The 19642-nt window shown below is 34.5% G+C and overlaps 2 protein-coding genes and 1 non-coding gene across 3 annotated transcripts; 1 reads left to right on the top strand and 2 right to left on the bottom strand.

Moving 5' to 3' along the window:
* Positions 1-1386: 1386 nt before the first annotated feature.
* Positions 1387-1494, bottom strand: LOC112718771 (small nucleolar RNA R71). Its single transcript, XR_003161097.1, has one exon. It is a non-coding gene; the product is annotated as a small nucleolar RNA R71 (small nucleolar RNA).
* A 7380-nt stretch (positions 1495-8874) lies between these two features.
* LOC140175560 (serine/threonine-protein phosphatase 7 long form homolog) lies at positions 8875-10596 on the bottom strand. Its single transcript, XM_072204068.1, has 4 exons — positions 10525-10596; positions 9690-10267; positions 9338-9425; positions 8875-9234 (listed from the first exon to the last, which is right to left on the bottom strand). Exons 1-4 carry the CDS (start codon positions 10594-10596, stop codon positions 8875-8877), a joined length of 1098 nt encoding a protein of 365 aa, XP_072060169.1.
* A 4144-nt stretch (positions 10597-14740) lies between these two features.
* On the top strand, positions 14741-16268 carry LOC112714994 (arabinogalactan O-methyltransferase 1). The gene has a single exon (XM_025766720.3). It carries the CDS (start codon positions 15112-15114, stop codon positions 15982-15984), a length of 873 nt encoding a protein of 290 aa, XP_025622505.1. The 5' UTR covers positions 14741-15111; the 3' UTR covers positions 15985-16268.
* The last annotated feature ends 3374 nt before the right edge of the window (positions 16269-19642 follow it).

Consider the following 19642-nt stretch of genomic DNA (forward strand, 5'->3'; position numbering starts at 1 on the left):
GGAATTGCACAGAAAAAGCTGGGCATTCAAAACGCCCAGTGAAGAAGGACAGACTGGCGTTTAAACGCCAGCCAGGGTACCTGGTTGGGCGTTTAACGCCCAAAAAGGTATAGTTTTGGGCGTTAAACGCCAGAATGTGCACCATTCTGGGCGTTTAACGCCAGGATGGCACAAGGGGGAAGATTCTGTTTTTCAATGCAATTTTTTTTCAGTTTTCAAAGTTTTTCAAAATCAAATCTTTTTCAAATCATATCTTTTCAATCAAATCTCTTTCAAATTTAATTTCTTTCTTTTTTCAAAGATACTTGCTACCAATTAATGATTTGATTCAACATTTCAAGTATGTTGCCTTTTCTGTTGAGAAAGGTTTAATGTTTGAATCATATCTTTTCTTGTTAGCCAAGTTTTTAATTTTCAAAATCAAATCTTTTAAAAATGTTTTTCAAATCATATCTTCTCAATCACATCTTTTTAAAACCAATCATATTTTCCTAACCATATCTTTTTCAAAATAATTTTCAATCAATTCTTTTTGATGTCTAATTTCAAAATCTTTTTCAAATATCACTTCACTTCTTTCCCACTTTCATTTTCGAAAATTAAGTAATGTTTTTCAAAAATGTTTTCAAAATTTTTACTTAATTTTCGAAAATCATTTCCCTTCTTCTCACATCCTTCTATTTATGGACTAACACTATTCCTTAATGCAAAATTCGAACTCCATCTCCTTTGATAAGTTCGAATTTTCTACTTCTGTCTTCTACTTTTCTTTTCCTCTGACACTTCAAGGAATCTCTATACTGTGACATAGAGGATTCCACATTTTCTTGTTCTCTTCTCTTTCTTATGAGCAGGAGCAAAGACAAAGGCATTCTTGTTGAGGCTGATCCTGAACCTGAAAGGACTTTGAAGAGAAAGCTCAGAGAAGCCAAAGCACAACTCTCTTTAGAGAACCTGACCGAATTCTTCAAAGGAGAAGAACACATGGCAGCCGAAAACAACAATGCCAACAATGCAAGGAAGGTGCTGGGTGACTTTACTGCACCTACTCCCGATTTCTATGGGAGAAGCATCTCTATCCCTGCCATTGGAGCAAACAACTTTGAGCTCAAGCCTCAATTAGTTTCTCTAATGCAACAGAATTGCAAGTTCCATGGACTTCCACTGGAAGATCCTCATCAGTTTTTAGCTGAGTTCTTGCAAATCTGTGAGACTGTCAAGACTAATGGGGTTGACCCTGAGGTCTACAGACTTATGCTATTCCCTTTTGCTGTAAGAGACAGAGCTAGAACATGGTTGGATTCTCAACCTAAAGAAAGCCTGGACTCTTGGGAAAAGCTAGTCAATGCCTTCTTGGCAAAGTTCTTTCCACCTCAAAAATTGAGTAAGCTTAGAGTGGAAGTCCAAACCTTCAGACAGAAGGAAGGAGAATCCCTCTATGAAGCTTGGGAAAGATACAAATAATTAATCAAAAAGTGTCCTTCTGATATGCTTTCTAAATGGAGCATCATAGGTATTTTCTATGATGGTCTCTCTGAACTATCCAAGATGTCTTTGGATAGCTCTGCAGGAGGATCTCTTCATCTGAAGAAGATGCCTACTGAAGCTCAAGAACTGATTGAAATGGTTGCAAATAACCAATTCATGTACACTTCTGAAAGAAATCCTGTGAACAATGGGACTAGTCAGAAGAAAGGGGTTCTTGAGATTGACACTCTGAATGCCATATTGGCTCAGAATAAAATATTAACTCAACAAGTCAATATGATTTCTCAAAGTCTGTCTGGAATGCAAAATGCACCAAGCAGTACTAAGGAGGCTTCATCTGAGGAAGAAGCTTATGATCCTGAGAACCCTTCAATAGAAGAGGTGAATTACATGGGAGAACCCTATGGAAACACCTACAATCCTTCATGGAGGAATCATCCAAATCTTTTATGGAAGGATCAACAGAGACCTCAACAAGGTTTCAATAACAATAATGGTGGAAGAAACAGGTTTAGCAATAGCAAGCCTTTTCCATCATCTTCTCAGCAACAGACAGAGAGTTCTAAGCAGAATACCTCTGACTTAGCAACCATGGTCTCTAATCTAATCAAAACCACTCAAAGTTTCATGACTGAAACAAGGTCCTCCATTAGAAATTTGGAGGGACAAGTGGGTCAGCTGAGCAAGAAAATTACTGAACTCCCTCCCAGTACTCTTCCAAGCAATACAGAAGAAAATCCAAAAGGAGAGTGCAAGGTCATCAACATGGCCGAATTTTGGGAGGAAGAAGAGGCAGTGAACGCCACTGAGGAAGGCCTCACTGGGCGTCCACTGGCCTCCAATGAGTTCCCTAATGAGGAACCATGGGAATCTGAGGCTCAACTTGAGACCATAGAGATTCCATTGGACGTACCTCTGCCATTCATGAGCTCTGATGAGTATTCTTCCTCTGAAGAGGATGAGTATGTCACTGAGGAGCAAGTTGCCAAATACCTTGGAGCAATCATGAAGCTAAATGACAAGTTATTTGAAAATGAGACTTGGGAGGATGAACCCCCTTTGCTCACCAAAGAACTGGATGACTTGTCTAGGCAGAAACTACCTCAAAAGAGACAGGATCCTGGGAAGTTTTCAATACCTTGTACCATAGGCACCATGACCTTCAAGAAGGCCTTGTGTGACTTAGGGTCAAGTGTAAACCTCATGCCTCTCTCTGTAATGGAGAAGTTAGGGATCTCTGAGGTGCAAGCTGCAAAAATCTCACTAGAGATGGCAGACAATTCAAGAAAACAAGCCCATGGACTTGTAGAGGATGTTCTGGTTAAGGTTGAAGACCATTACATCCCTACTGATTTCATAGTCCTAAAGACTGGGAAGTGCATGGATGAATCCATCATCCTTGGCAGACCCTTCCTAGCCACAGCAAAGGCTGTGATTGATGTTGATAGAGGAGAGTTGATCATTCAAGTGAATGAAGAATCCCTTATGTTTAAGGCTCAAGGATATCCCTCTATCATCATGGAGAGGAAGCATGAAGAGATTCTCTCAAAACAGAGCCAAATAGAGCCCCCACAGTCAAACTCTAAGTTTGGTGTTGGGAGGCCACAACCAAACTCTAAGTTTGGTGTTGAACCCCCACATTCAAACTCTAAGTTTGGTGTTGGGAGGTCCCAACATGGCTCTAAGTATCTGTGAGGCTCCATGAGAGTCCTCTGTCAAGCTAATGACATTAAAGAAGCGCTTGTTGGGAGGCAACCCAATGTTTTATAATTAACTATTTTCTTTTGTTATTTTATGTCTTTTGTAGGTTGATGATCATAAGAAGTCACAAAATTAATGAAAAAAGCAAAAACAGAATGAAAAACAGGAAGAAAAATAGCACACCCTGGAGGACGCACCTACTGGCGTTTAAACGCCAGTGAGGTTAGCTGTTGGGCGTTTAACGCCCAGTCTGGCACCATTCTGGGCGTTTAACGCCCGAAAGGGGCACCAGACTGGCGTTAAACGCCAGAAAGGGGCAAGAAGCTGGCGTTAAACGCCAGAAATGGGCACCAGCCCGGCGTTTAACGCCAGAATTGGCTCAAAACGTGTTTTTGAATGCCATTTGGTGCAGGGATGACTTTTCCTTGACACCTAAGGATCTGTGGACCCCACAGGATCCCCACCAACCCCACCACCCTCTCTCTTCTTCACCCATTCACCAATCACCTCAACACCTCTCTCCCAAAAACCCCCCCACCTATCAAATCCCACTATCATCTTCACTCCTTCATTTTCACACACCCTAAACACTACTTTTTCCCCTTTTGGCCGAACCACAAAGCCATCTCCCTCTCCTCCATTTCTTCTTCTTCTACTCTCTTCTTTCTTCTTTTGCTCGAGGACGAGCAAACCTTTTAAGTTTGGTGTGGTAAAAGCGTTGCTTTTCGTTTTTCCATAACCATTTATGGCATCCAAGGCCGGAGAAACCTCTAGAAAGAGGAAAGGGAAGACAAAAGCTTTCACCTCCGAGTCATGGGAGATGGAAAGATTCATCTCAAGGGTGCATCAAGACCACTTCTATGAAGTTGTGGCCTTGAAGAAGGGTCAACTTTGATCAAAGGTTGGACCAAGTCCTCATAGACATTTGTGAAGAGGGCGTTCAATAAAAGAGAGATTCAAGAGGGAAGCCGGTTCAACTGAGAAGGCATGACCTCAAGCCCATCACTAAGAAAAGGATGAGACCCCACTCATCATGAAATCCCTGAGATGCCTCAAGGGATGCACTTTCCTCCACAAAACTATTGGGAGCAAATCAACACCTCCCTAGGAGAATTGAGTTCCAACATGGGACAACTAAGGGTGGAGCACCAAGAACATTCCATCCTCCTCCATGAAATTAGAGAAGATCAAAGAATCATGAGAGAGGAGCAACAAAGACAAGGAAGAGACATTGAGGAGCTCAAGCACTCCATAGGATCTTCAAGAGGAAGAACAAGCCGCCATCACTAAGGTGGACCCGTTCTTTAATCTCCTTGTTCTTTATTTTCTTGTTTTTCGAAATTTTCATGCTTATGTTTGTCCATGTTTGTGTCTTGTGATCATTAGTGTCTTAGTGTCTATGCCTTAAAGTTATGAATGTCCTATGAATCCATCACCTTTCTTAAATGAAAACTGTTTTTATCACAAAAGAACAAGAAGTACAGGATTTCAAATTCATCTTTAAAACTAGCTTAATTAGTTTGATGTGGTGACAATACTTTTTGTTTTCTGAATGTATGCTTGAACAGTGCATATGTCTTTTGAATTTGTTGTTCATGAATGTTAAAATTGTTGGCTCTTGAAAGAATGAGGAAAAAGGAGACATGTTACTGAGGATCTGAAAAATCATAAAAATGATTCTTGAAGCAAAAAAAAAATAGGGAAAGAAAAAGAAAGAAATAAGAGTTGTGATCCAAGGCAAAAAGAGTGTGCTTAAGAACCCTGGACACCTCTAATTGGGGACTTTAGCAAAGCTGAGTCGCAATCTGAAAAGGTTCACCCAATTATGTGTCTGTGGCATGTATGTATCCAGTGGTAATACTGGAAGACAGAGTGCTTTGGGCCACAGCCAAGACTCAATAAGTAGCTATGTTCAAGAATCATCACACTTAACTAGGAGAATCAATGACACTATCTAGATTCTGAGTTCCTAAAGAAGCCAATCATTCTGAATTTCAAAGGATAAAGTGAGATGCCAAAACTGTTCGGAGGTAAAAAGCTAGTAGTCCCGCTCATCTAATTTGGAGCTAGGTTTCATTGATAATTTGGAGTCTATAGTATATTCTCTTTCTTTTATCTTGTTTGATTTTCAGTTGCTTGGGGACAAGCAACAATTTAAGTTTGGTGTTGTGATGAGCGGATAATTTGTATGCTTTTTGGCATTATTTTTAGTATGTTTTTGGTATGATATAGTTAGTTTTTAGTATATTTTTATTAGTTTTTAGTTAAAATTCACTTTTCTGGACTTTACTATGAGTTTGTGTGTTTTTCTGTGATTTCAGGTATTTTCTGGCTGAAATTGAGGGACCTGAGCAAAAAGCTGATTCAGAGACTAAAAAGGACTGCAGATGCTGTTGGATTCTGACCTCCCTGCACTCGAAGTGAATTTTCTGGAGCTACAGAAGCCCAATTGGCGCGCTCTCAACGGCGTTGGAAAGTAGACATCCTGGGCTTTCCAACAATATATGATAGTCCATACTTTGCCCAAGATTTGATGGCCCAAACCGGCGTTCAAAGTCACCCTCAGGAATTCCAGCGTTAAACGCCGGAACTGGCACCAAAATGGGAGTTAAACGCCCAAACTGGCATAAAAGCTGGCGTTTAACTCCAAGGAGAGTCTCTACACGAAAATGCATCAATGCTCAGCCCAAGCACACACCAAGTGGGTCCGGAAGTAGATTTTTATGTCATTTACTCATCTCTGTAAACCCTAGGCTACTAGTTCTCTATATATATAGGACCTTTTACTATTGTATTTTCATCTTGGTTCTTCTGGTTCCCTCTCTGGGGCCGAAACCAATGATCACTCTTGTTCTTATGTATTTTCAACGGTGGAGTTTCTACACACCATAGATTAAGGTGTGGAGCTCTGCTGTACCTCGAGTATTAATGCAATTACTATTGTTCTTCCATTCAATTCCGCTTGTTCTTGTTCTAAGATATCACTTGTTCTTCAACTTGATGAATGTGATGATCCGTGACACTCATCATCATTCTCACCTATGAACATGTGACTGACAACCACCTCTGTTCTACCTTCGATTGGGTGAATATCTCTTGGATTCTTTAATCAGAATCTTCGTGGTATAGGCTGGAACTGATGGCGGCATTCAAGAGAATCCGGAAGGTCTAACCTTGTCTGTGGTATTCTGAGTAGGATTCAATGACTGAATGACTGTGACGTACTTCAAACTCCTAGCAGGCGGGGCGTTAGTGACAGACGCAAAAGAATCGATGGATTTTATTCCGGCCTGACCGAGAACCGACAGCTGAATTCCGCGTGCTGTGACAGAGCATATGCAATCGTTTTCACTGAGAGGATGGGAGGTAGCCATTGACAACGGTGAAACCCTACACAAGCTTGCCATGGAAAGGAGTAAGAAGGATTGGATGAAGACTGTAGAAAAGCAGAGAGACGGAAGGGAAGGCATCTTCATGCGCTTATCTGAAGTTCCTACCAATGAATTACATAAGTACCTCTATCTTTATCTTTATGTTATTTTCGTTCATCACCATATCATTTGAGTTTGCCTGACTAAGATTTACAAGATGACCATAGCTTGCTTCATACTAACAATCTCCGTGGGATCGACCCTTACTCGCGTAAGGTTTATTACTTGGACGACCCAGTGCACTTGCTGGTTAGTTGTGCGAAGTTGTGTAATGCCATGGTATTGAACACCAAGTTTTTGGGGTTCATGACCGGGGATTATGAGAGTTGTGAAAAGTATTGTTCACAATTTCGCGCACCAATGGACATAATCCTCTCCCAAGTAAACGAAATGTCGAGCACCAGTATTTTGAACCTCTCGACGTTCGAAACCTGGAGGGCTTTGTTGATGTTCTCCCTCATTGGGATTGGGGGTGGTCTTAGTCTCATGTCCTTGATCCTTATTTCACAATTCTTTAAAAAGAGTATTTGGAATTATTTGGTGAATAGTAGAGTTTACTTCTTGATTAACTATGGTATCAATTTAGTAGGATTCTCATAGATGCCGCCAAATATTCGTTTCTGTTGTAGAGGTTATGAGCTAAGGAGTTTTAGAAATTTTAGTTTGAATCGTGTTGGAACCAGATCAAGAGAGTAACCTATAAAGACAATCCGATACTTATTAAGTCATTAGTGTTTTTAGATAAAAGTAAGAAATGTATAGCCTGCTAAGTTTTTTTTTTTTAATTATATCTTCTTGATGTAACTGTTTATAGGTATTTACTATCTTTAATATACTGCCTTAATGCCATGATTTGATAACGTTATGAGTTAGTGATTTAGTGATATATCCATTAAATTTTACTGAGCTAATAACATAATAAATTCGTTTCGTCGATATAATGGAACAATTGTTCTTGTCCAGAATAGGCAAGTTTCTTCTCGAATCAATTTGTGAGATTGAAAAATTAATTCGAGGGCAAATGGCAAAGAAGAGTTTTTGATGTCTTATTTTACAATATTTTAGTCAAGCTCAATAAAAAACAATTTATGGAAACAAGTAAATATATTGGGTCATACTAATGAGTTATAGTTTAAATAACGTAATTTTTTTATACTTACTTAGAGGTTATAGGTTCAAGTCTCATTCCCATCTTTAGTAAAACAAAAAAAAATTGTGTCATGACTAATAGGCTTTATTATAAATAATATAATTCTACTAATTTTTATTTTAGATAGTAGAATAAAAAATAAAATAAAAAATGTTATTTTAGTATTAATTATAATTATAATTTAAAAATATTTTTATAACTTTAAGAGTATGATTATTTTAAGATAAAGATAATATATGGAATAAATTACATATAAATTTAATAGTCCAATTAAATAATTTTTAGACTTTTTTATTTAAATAAATTATTTGGCTTTCTATATTACGTGATTCCCTTAAGTGGTTTTCGTGAATGTGAATCTCCTAAACCATATAATATATAAATCGTTCTAGGCTCGTGTGTTTTAATCAATATATAAATCATTGTACCCTGAAATGATTTATGCATGAATTGCATAGCTGAAGAAGGAATAAATCATCCTAGCCCCCTGTGTGTTAGAAGAAACAAGTAAATCGTCCTAGGCTAAGATGGTTAATGCCTTTTAACCTAAAACCCTCTACCCTGGCACGATTTACATGCTGCTTCCTAACCCTCTACCCCTAGCACGATTTACATGCCAATCCAATCCTCACAATACCCTAGCATGATTTACGTGCAACTTTTTATCCCTCAATATCCTAGGACACGAGTCATGTGTTTCTAAGATAAGGTACGTTAGTCTGAAACGATTTACGTGCATAAATACAATACCCGATACCATGAAAAGATTTATGTGCTGGAAGAGCCTATAAATACAGGAAGACGATCTGTGTCGAGCCATATTTCAGATGAGGGTTGCGGGAAGATGGCTAAGAGTGTGTTTTTGTTAGTTCATCATCGGAGAAAGATCGACGAAAACACAAGTGAGGGTATAACGTTCAGTAGCAAAAAATAGGTTGAAGTGTTCATAAATTCATCAACGAGTTTAGATGATTTACGAAATAGCATATTACAGAAGTTAGGTAAGCGCGGTCACAGCGATATGACCCCGAACTGGAGCATCTGCAGGAATCCCAGCCTGGCGAGGGTCAACTAAATCCCGATCATGCGACAGAAATCTATGAGCTACCATGTACCACCAATCAAGATACTCAATAGAGGGTCGTGGATCTGGTACCAGCTGAAACGTAAGCACGCTTTGATGCCTTTGATCCCAATACTCATGCCATGTGGCAAAGACCTCAGGAACCAGTGGGTAGGTCCTCGACCATCCTTTAATAACAGAAAATCAATGTTGATGACTGGTTCAGGTACGTGTTGAACTCCTCCAAGCTGGGATAGGACTCGGTTAACCTGGTGCCACTTGATGGAGGAAAAGTAAATCAGCGCAGTTGTCGACTTCCATAAATGCGTGTGCTCAGGTCTGAGGATATTAGGATAGATAACTTGAATAACCTCTAGTGTCGAGTATGGCATCCAAATAAACTGCAACATGTAGGATCGGTATGTCAAAAGTTCGTATGTGATGAATACACCTAAACAAGGAAAACGTGAAATATGAACAAAAATCATGGGAGGTTATACTTACATCATCTACTCTCAACTTGTCCAATCTGTGTCGGGTAGCAATGACCCGAGGACCTTTCTCATCTGATGATGGCATGTATCTACCCCACCTTCAAGATTCATCGTTGGAGCCATTATACATATGGTAAAAGTGATTCAAGCATTAATAGTAAACATTATGTTTGCAGTTAAAGTATATCAAGCTAAATAATAAGCATTATACTCATCTCGATGCAAGCAGCCAGAGAATGACATCAAATCCTCTCGGCCTGAATGTGGGGAACCTCTAAAATATCCAGGACTGCAGCAATGCTAGAGGCTCAGCTAAGTTCTTTACATTCCGATTGGCAACTCTGCAGAGACACCTATATAACCAAGACAACGTGGCCAAACCCCAGCTATACTTACCGAGTCCGTCGAGATCCGCAACATACGGGAGCCAGCGTAAGTGAACTCTGGCACCAGACTTGTCGCCAAAAAGTATTGTGGACAACAACATCATGATGTAACCACGCGCATAGACCTGTACCATTGGCTTTGTAGCATCAGTCGGCATGACTCTGAACCTATTTTGAAACCAGACATACGACATGGTGAACTCATCGATACAATTCTCAGAAGGAAGTTCACCAAACAACTCTTCAAACCACTGCCACGCAGGCCTTCCACCCTCCATCAACTGCTCAAAGTCACTGAGACAACCACTAACTGGAAATCCATCAACAGGGAGGTCGAACTGATATGCCACATCCTGTAAAGTAACGGTGTACTCCCCAAATGGCATGTGGAAAGTGTTAGTCTCTGGACGCCATCGCTCAACAAAGGCACTAATCAGTGGCTCATCTAGCTTAAACCAATAATCATTCAGCCTAGCAACATGCAGCAATCCGGCGCTATCTAGGTAAGGCATAATATGGTCATGCAATATCATCTTTTGTTGCCTACGGATGCTCTATACACACCAGGTTGGCTAATAACAGAATAACAAGCACAATCACAACTCAACATCGCATAACAGCCAAAAATATGTATCAGAAATCAATCTCACCCCTAAACCAAACAAGAACCATACCAATCCTAAGCATGTTAAGCTTAAGGTTTTACAAATTTTTAACACAACAAGCTTTTTTTCCACAAAAATCAAATTATTATAACTAAACACATCAACGTCATTGACTATATCAGTTGTAAATCAAATTAACCACTAACCTCTTCGTCGATAAAACCTGCCACGTGCGCAATGCTGTTCAATCGGTACATGTCACATTTGTTCCTCGCCATCTTGCACCGTCCCCCAACGCCACCAAACCAACCTTCAACTGCCGCCAACCCAACCTTCCATCGCCGCCCTTATCACCTCAATCCTCCGCTGTGGGCCACCGTCAACGCCGTGCACCGGAGGCCACCACTTCCGCCGCCTAACCAACCCTCCACCGCCGCCGACTTTCCTCCACTACACCCTTCCTTCACTTTTTGGCCGTGGCTCTCCTCCACTCAAGTAAGCTCCTAGCCGCTAATAGGGTCTCACGAATGAGACATTACTTGTGGAAAGGTCACTAGGGTTGGGAGTAATCCATGATTCGTCCTAGACTATTGAGGGGTGTATATTTGCACGTTAATCGTGCTGAGTTGGTGGGGATTAGGGTTGAACGTAAATCGTGTTAGGGTATTGTGGGGATTGTATTTGCACGTAAATCGTGCTAAGAGATAGAGGGTTAGAAAGCAGCACGTAAATCATGCCAGGGTAGAGGGTTTTAGGTTAAAAGGCATTGACCATCTTAGCCTAGAACAATTTACTTGTTTCTTCTAACACACAGGGAGTTAGGACGATTTATGCCTTTTTCAACTATGCAATTCATGCATAAATCGTCTGAGGGTACAATGATTTATATATTGATTAAAATACACGAACCTAGGACGATTTATATATTATATAATTTAGGAGATTCACGTTCACGAAAACCATTTAAAGGAATCACGTAATATAAAAAGCTAAATAATTTATTTAAATAAAAAAACCTAATTTTTATTAGTTAATAGAATTTACTATAAATAAGAAAAGTGTTAATATAATCAATCATATAAAAAATTATTTATTGGCATAATTATGTATATGAAATTATTTGTTTTATTTCTCTTTAATTTAACTGATATTTTCCAGATTTTTTCCGATTCGATTTGGGTCTTCCGTATTTTATATTTTACCCCTTACACATTACATGACTAGGTGACACTCACCAATATATTATACAAGTTTAATCACCCGTGCCATGCACGTGATAAGATTGAAATTATAATTTTAAGTTGTTATGTTAAATTTTATTTTAATTACAATAATTTAATTAATAAAAAAATAACTTGTAAACCTTGAAAGAGGACTTCCCTATTTAATGCTACACAAAGAATCCTTATTTATGGCCAAAAAAATTTTAAACCTTGAAAGTGCAGTTCTTCCATTAGGCAACAAAAGTACAACAATCCCACAAGAAGCAACATTTAAAATTATACCTCCTTTAGACCTAATTGACCATGATATAGTTGACCATAAGAATGTTTTTCCACAACCACCTTGACCGTATAAGAAGAAAAGTCCACCCATATTACCGCTAACAACACCAATTATTTGATCGTATGCAAATTTCTGCTCATTAGTTAGCCTTTCTTAATACCCACTTAGTTCATTCGCAAGAGCATTAACGTCAAAATAATTAAAACAATTGACTATTACGACTTATATATATATATATATATATATATATTACAAACGATATGAATTTTTAATGAAAATACTTGATACTAATTAGAAAAAAATTATATAAATAGAAATTATTTAATTTTAATTTCAATTTCATATAATAAAACAGTAGTTTTCAAAAATTATGGAATCTTTTTTTAACATATGTATTATGCCATACGTATAAATTATACGGGTTATTATATAAATTCATATATATGCATAACAAAACAGTTTAATATTATATATTTTTTACATTAATTATATGGCAATATTTTAAAAAAAGAGATAAAAGAAGAGATATATAAATATGTATAATATTATTGTTATATATAAAGCAGTTTTATATTGCTTTAATTATAGAGACTTACTATTATTATATAAAATTTAATTTGAGAAAATAATTTTCTTTGCCATAAATAATATACTAAAACTGTTAGTATATTATTTTCTTTATGGTTAATTGAATTTATCAATGATTTTCCCGTGTAAATCGTTATTACCCAGTTTTTAATAACTACTTAATATACAAAATTTGAAATTGAAAATTGTTATTACTAATTTAATTAACTGGTTAATTGAGTAATAATTGTCAAATTATTAAGGTGCAAAATCATTGACTTACTCAATAGATTTCCATATATTATTTATATTTCAAGTAATAATTTGAAATTATATTATTTACCCAGTTAATAATACTATTATTAATAATTATTTTTTGCATTGATTTTTAAATCAATTATTAAATAATTATTTTTGTTAAGATAATTGTTTATAAATTATTTCAAATTATATTTTGTTAAGATATAATTATTTAGATTATTACTCGTGGCACGGGTATAATTTCATTTTATACCAATTAATCAATTATAATTATATGACACATGTGTAACTTTAATTTTATTCACCGATTATTGGCAAATAAGTTTTATTCCAATTATAAATAAAATCTATTTTTATTGGCAAATAAATTGTCTTTAGGTCAATGATTTAATATATGTGTAGGTTTATTTTTTGTCAAATATAATGAAAATACAAATAAAGAAATAAAGGATAAAAATAAACTTAATAATATCTGACACTACTTTATTTTATTAAATTATTTAAAAATAGCACATCCACAAAAAATAATCGTAATATATAAATTGAGGCAATAATTTAAAATTCTATAATTATAATTTAATCAAATACTAATAGTAAAACCAAATTACCTAAACAATATTGAACCTATTTTAGTCCTTAGTCACGTATAGTATAGAATCATTCTTGTAACGACAACCAACTGAAATAACATTGTAAGTTTCAATATTTAGAATTCGTGCAAAATCAGACCATCCTCTTGTTAGATAAGCTTCATCATTCGCTATCCATGCAATGCGGCAAGGTATAGAATTGTCACACCGAGAAACCAAACTAACTCTTATTTTCCTCAATGGCATTGCATGCATGCAAAAGAAAGCTGGTAATTTCTGAAAAAAAAAATCAAAATATGTTAAAAAATTATTTTAATAACGAACAACTTAAACTAAGAAAATTTAAATATAATACCAATCGTTGAAATTGCATATCTGAATTTGTCATGAATTTAGCAAAACTGAACGCTTACAACCATGTAGTTGGAACCCGAATCAGTGAAGACAACTCGATGAAGTATTTTATGGATGTGATGCATTGTAAATGATTGTGGCAAAAGACAATCGAACTGGAACATTAGATGATAAGAATAACTTAGAGTAACAACAAATAAAAAATTATCAAAAGAATAATATAATAGAATGAATATATAAAAAAATATTATAAAAAATTATAAATTGTACCTTAAAAGGATCAACGTCAATAAAAAAAATGAAGAATACGTTCTTATTCTATGAAGTAGTAAAAAAAACACTAAATATAAAATTATGAATTGACTCTCAAATTTAGATTCATGTACCACAGAAAAATACTATATATAGACTTTAATAAAATAAAAATAAATATGTAAATTACCTATTATTAAGGTAATTTTTTAATAATGCATTAAATTTTGATTTGATACAATTATAATGAAGATATGTTTCTAAATTAGTATAATTATATATTATTCGTTAAATATTAATTACAATATAATTATATTAAAGATATTTTTTATAAAATAATTTAGAAAAATTATTTGATATACGTGAATCGGATAACAAAGATTTATTATTATTATTATTATTATTATTATTATTATTATTATTATTACTATTATTGATATTATTATTATCATTAAAATTATTAAAAGTATTTTTAATTGATAATTGATAAGTAGTTTAATAGTGCATTAAATATTGATTCAATATTATAATGAAGATATATTGCTAAATTAGTATAATTATATATTATTCATTTAGTATTAATTATAATATAATTACAATAAAATAATTTAGAATAAAAAAAAATTTATTCGTTTTGGAGGGAAAACGGAGGCATGAGAGATCGACACGTCATTTTTAGTAGCCGGAGAAAAACCCAGTTTTAGTATATTAAGTAGATATCCATATATTCAAAATGAATCCATAAGAATATCACAACTTTTTCATGTGCACTTTCATAATGCTTATAAATTAAGACCATAATATGATCTAAATGTTGATTGTTATTTTCACTGTCAAATTAATATTATGTTTTAATAATTAATTAATTTTTTTATTTTTTATAATTATTTTTGTTATGGCATAAATCTTTTTAATAGAAGTTTTTTATTTTGTTTATGTCCAAATACTCTCTTACAATCTTACATATCTTTTTGCGTTGCCAAGTCCCTCCTTTCCAATCCCATCTGAACATTTGAGTTTTGACAAAATCAAACCACCCTCCCCACCTTCCCTCACCAAATTATTTCTCCACTTCCTTTTCCTCTTCCTCTTCCTTCCTACACACTAATTAACCTCTTTCCTTCTTTCTTTCACACAAAAACGCCTTTACCACTTTGCTCCCACTCTACATTATTCACATCTTAATACATATGTAACCTTGAGAGGGAGAAAGAGGAATATCTTTTTATATATAAAAAAATAACAAAATTAAATCTAGAAAGGATGAGAAATAACAGGAATTCTCTACCAGAGAGAAGGTGGTTCCTAGGCCTGGCCATAGTGGGCCTGGTCGGAGCTGCAGTCTTCATAGTCGTAATGATCCTAACCTCCGACTCCTCCTTAATATGCCCGACGGAACCAATCTACGGTGAAATGCCCAAAGCCCAGGCCCGAGTCCAGGAAGACTACAACCCAACGACGATCCAGCTGAAGGCCATACTCCACTACGCCACGTCACGCATTGTCCCGCAACAATCTCTTGCAGAGATCAAGATCAGCTTCGACGTCCTCAAATCAATGGGCCGGCCATGCAACTTCCTGGTCTTCGGTCTGGGTCACGACTCCCTCATGTGGGCCTCCCTGAACCCGGGCGGAACAACTCTCTTCCTGGAAGAGGATCCTAAATGGGTTCAAACCGTACTCAAGGATGCCCCGTCCCTGCGGGCCCACACTGTCCGGTATCGCACGCGCCTAAGGGACGCGGACCAACTGCTCTTGTCTTACCGCTCCGAGCCCGCCTGCGGCCCGGAGGGGGCCCACTTACGTGACAACGTTGAGTGCGAGCTGGCTCTTCACAACCTCCCCGATCAGGTGTATGAGACAGAGTGGGATCTGGTGATGATCGACGCGCCTCGCGGATACTTCCCGGACGCGCCGGGGAGGATGGCGGCGGTGTACTCTGTGGCGGTCATGGCGAGAGGGAGAAAAGGATCCGGTGTGACGCACGTGTTCCTTCACGATGTTGATCGGAGGGTGGAGAAGGTTTATGCTGAGGAGTTTCTTTGTAGGAAGTATTTGGTGAGAGGTGTTGGCAGGCTTTGGCATTTTCAGATACCGCCTTCAAATGACTCTCATACTTCTCAAAGTTTCTGTTAAAAAGTAAGATTAAATTTGTAATTTTTTTTATTATAATTTCTTTCAATGTTTGCTTCAGAAACTACACAGCAACAGTTTAATTGGATAGATACAATGTAAAAGATTCATGGATTTTCACCCATTTGTTACTGTTTGAATTAGTGGAAAAGTGAGTGGAAAGAAAAGAAAAAGTGTGTGTATAATGCAAAATTAGATAACATGGACAATAATGATAGGAACTGATTTCACTGGGTGTTCTTATGCTACACTTCCCAAATAAGATGGAACTAAAAGAGTGGATTTCACAGTGTGTTCCTATACTACTCTTCCCAGATAAGATGGAATTAAAAGAGTCTAATCATTAGATGAGCTTTAATTTAATTTAGTTTTAAAATTTTTAAATTGGAAATCACAAAAATTTAAGATAAAAGCAGTTTCACTATTCATCATTTCATTCTAGTAAACATTTAACCTTCAAAAGAAAAGAAAAAAGAAATTGAAGAATGGGTTCATCACTTTTTTATTTATCTACTTATGGGTGTTATGGACTTATGGTGCTTCATGCATGGGGGCCATCTGTTAAAAACAAATCTATCAGGGGCATTTTGTGAAACAAATCCTCTGAAAACTTTTTTGTCAAAACTAAATCTGCAGGGGACAAATAAAATACTTAATTTGTTCAAACTATGAATTCATCCCTTGGTAGTGGTGTTAAAAAAAAAAAGATAAAAAATAGGATTCGCTCCAAAATTTTAACTTTCGAAAATAATAAAGTATAATTCATCCTACTAAATTCATTTTTTTAAATTTAAAAATAAAATTGAATTCGTATGTAGAGATCTTTGCTTGCCTGCAAATTACCATATTACCCATTTTGCTATACAAATCTTTAGAGGTGTGTTGGTTGGAGAAATTATAAATAATTTTTAGAAATTTTAAAATAAAAATATCATATTTCTATGTTTGATTTAAAGTTTGAAAAATTATTCCTCAACAAATTTAATTCTAAAGAATTAAAATATTATTATTTTAATTTTCACTTTTTTTTTAGGTATCTTTGATTTCTATAAAAATAAAATTTTTATAATAAAATAATACTTAAATCATACCCATTCTTAGTTTTTATTAGATTACCGTTTTCATTCTTACTTGAACAATTACAGCCAATTATTTGAGGTATTTGCTCACATACAGAGTAAAAATATATAGAGTTACGGAAAGAAAAAAAAAAAAATACACGTGAGTCTTTTTTTTATATATTAATTTCACTACATTACTAACAGTATTTTTATTAATTTTTGCCAACTTTTATTTATAACTGTATTTAATAAAAATATTTTTAAAAATGTGTCTAACAAAAATATTTTTTTTATAACTATATTTAATAAAAATATTTTTATAAATATATTTTTTAAATGTGTCTTTTTATATATATATATTTAAAATATAATAATTAATTACTATTAACAATAAATTAACGAATAATATATTAATATCTTATATTTTTCTTTTTTATATAGTTATTATATATGTACGCGAGGCCCCTCCATTGTTTGATGACCTAGTGGAGGGGCGTATATAGGCTTTCTCTCCCTTCTTCCAATTTTACATATATGATATTTTATCTTAAGATATATATAATATTAAAAAATTTCTAAAAATTCATATTTAATTTATTGATCTACAAGTTAAAAACGAAAGTTAAAATGTAATCTAAAAAGCATTTTTCATATATTAGTTGCACATATCCACGTAAATATATGGTCAGTATTAATTTATGTTGCCCTTGATTTTTTTATATTATTGCATATTTTAATATTATATAATTATAAAATTGTATTAAAATTAACATTTATTTTATATTATATATATTTATTTATAGTACCTGCTCTTTTTTAACTTTTTTACATGGGTCCTGATTACAGCGTAGGAGGTGTAAATAGAAAAACTCATTGTAATTACATAGGATTGTGTTGAACTGAATTAGTTAAATTCATCAGTATAATAAAATGATGATATTTATGCTAAAGATATTTTTGTTGGTTTGGTTTTGGTAAAGTGGGGACAGAAGGAATCACCAGATTATGGGATGCCAACTGAATCTGTTACCCACCCTTTTAGAGGAGTGCAAATAATATCTATTTGTTCTTTTCTTTTGAGTGAGTAACATGTTTGTCTGTTTTAGCTGGCTAGCGTTCGCACTTGTTCTTCGTCTTCATCTTCATCATTCAATATTCATTACCCATGTGCTCTTAGTGGGTGTGGGGCAGCGGGGCAGGGATAGAATCGTAATTATAGTTATTTGCTAAATATTTTAATTTCTCTCTTGTCCTCCCATTAAAAAAGTTATGAATGATAGTAGTAGGTAATAAGGACGGAAATGTTAAGTTTTCCTGAAAGAGCATGCATACCTGACCCTAAGCCTCTTTTTGATTCTGAGAACCTATTAATACAAAATATTAAAAATAAAATATAAGAGATAGAAATATAAAAGTTAATATTTTTATATTTTATTTAATAATAAATTAAAATAAATTATAAAAGTTTAATTTATTTTTTTAACAAAAAAATTGATAAAAAAATATAATTACAAAAAATTAATTAGAATAATAATAAAAAATATGCTATTTCTTTTGTTAGTATTTTTGTTTTTTGTTAAAAAGGATACAAAATATATTAATTCAATATTTTTAAATATGATATTTTTGTTTTGTCTTATATGTAAAATATAATTTTGTGTCTTTATATCTCTATTTCAGTATCTCATGCTTATAAATAAATACAACATAAAAAAAACAACGCAACAAAAATATGTGAACGTTCCCAAAAAAAAACTAACCCGTTTTAATTTAATTAATGTATGACTATTTTTGTTTTTGGTTATTAGGGTTGACAGTGGACGGGTAGGCGTGAGATTTTACCCTATTTGATCGTGTCTCGCCTTCCTTTCACTTCTCTATCACCTGTGGGTACTCGTCTCGCTCCTATTCGTCTCTATCCATCCCTATAAAAATTAAATAACACTTTAATTTTTATATATTCATATATAGATTAAGATAAAAACTTGAAATTTATACATAAATTAAAATACAAATATAAAATTCATACAATATCAAATAACTTGAAATTCAAATAAAAACTAACACCTGATCACTACAAATTTAACACCATAATCAAGAAATTGCAACATTAAATATAAATGAGTCTTCAATCCTTATTCTTTATCACTTTTCAACTCTTCATCATCGTTCAATATTTAAATCTGAAAATCAAAAGGTATAGCAATTTAATTAGTATTAACATGCCAACATCATAAAAGAAAACCAAAGTCGATAACAATTTAAAATGAAAAAAAAAACTACAATGAAACATATATAAACTATAATAACAAAATCTCTAATTCTCAATCAACAAAGTCTGATTCTCAATCAACATAACAACATACCAACATCATAAAAAAAATGAAACCATTGCCGACAACAATTTAAAATAAAATAAAAAATTGCAATCAAAATATATAAACTGCAATCACAAAGTCTCTAATTCTCAATAACAAAGTCCTGATTCTCAATCAACATAACAACATGCCAACATCATGAAAAAATGAAACCAAACCCGACAACAATTTAAAATGAAAAATAAAAATTGCAATCAAACATATATAAACTGCAATCACAAA

This window comes from Arachis hypogaea, chromosome 10 (assembly GCF_003086295.3).
Source record: "Arachis hypogaea cultivar Tifrunner chromosome 10, arahy.Tifrunner.gnm2.J5K5, whole genome shotgun sequence".
NCBI classification, from domain to species: domain Eukaryota; kingdom Viridiplantae; phylum Streptophyta; class Magnoliopsida; order Fabales; family Fabaceae; genus Arachis; species Arachis hypogaea.